This window comes from Plectropomus leopardus, unplaced genomic scaffold, assembly GCF_008729295.1.
Source record: "Plectropomus leopardus isolate mb unplaced genomic scaffold, YSFRI_Pleo_2.0 unplaced_scaffold53470, whole genome shotgun sequence".
NCBI lineage: Eukaryota > Metazoa > Chordata > Actinopteri > Perciformes > Serranidae > Plectropomus > Plectropomus leopardus.
Window position 1 is genome coordinate 1 of NW_024658712.1, and position 753 is coordinate 753.

The window sequence follows — 753 nt, forward strand, 5'->3', positions numbered from 1 at the left end:
CGGGCTCGAGCTCTGAGCCGAGGGGACGAGACCAGCAAAATACAGATTATTATTATTATTATTATTAGACAGTACATGTGCAAACTGTATAAAAGGTGCTTTACAAGTAAAATGTGACTGATTGCATTAGCTGACATATAAAATAGTCCCATAATAACACCCTGTCTTTATTTTGCTGGTCTCGTCCCCTCGGCTCAGAGCTCAAACCCGGGCAGAGACTTTGAGAGCGTGGAGCTCGGCGAGCTGGACAAGAGAGACGAGGAGCAGCAGAGGGAGAAGGCCCCTCGCAGGATCATCCATTTCTCCAGCGGGGAGACGATGGAGGAGTACAGCACCGACGAGGACGAGGGAGAGGACAAAGAAGCAGAGAGGAAAGACCTGCTGTCCTCCCCGCCGGTCGATGCGGTGAGGGTGAGGAACACTGGAGGGAATTCCTGTGTGTGAGGACGAGGGGGGCGATGGAGGAGGGGCGACATTTTATTTCATTTTATTTCAATTATTTAAATGAGGATAAATCACGTCCTTTAAACGTGTCCTTGATTTCTGTGTTTCAGTCGAAGTTGACCTGGGGTCCGTACTTCTGGTTCCACATGTGGAGAGCCGCCACGTCCACCATCTCAGGTTTGTTCATCATCATCATCATCATCATCATCATCATCATCATCAGCCTGAGAGCCTCAATCACAGAGCAGCATTAAAGCAATCGAGTGATGAGTAACTGATTTGATTTATTTATAAGAGAAGACATGGGGG

General features: G+C 48.1%; 1 protein-coding gene across 1 annotated transcript; it reads left to right on the plus strand.

The window, feature by feature from the left end:
* Window positions 1-198: 198 nt before the first annotated feature.
* Window positions 199-698, plus strand: LOC121939631 (protein FAM177A1-like; the record flags this gene model as incomplete). The annotated part of the gene is made up of 2 exons (XM_042482629.1): window positions 199-411; window positions 555-698. Coding segments are annotated over 2 exons (357 nt in total), but the record flags the coding sequence as incomplete, so codon positions are not given.
* Window positions 699-753: the final 55 nt, after the last annotated feature.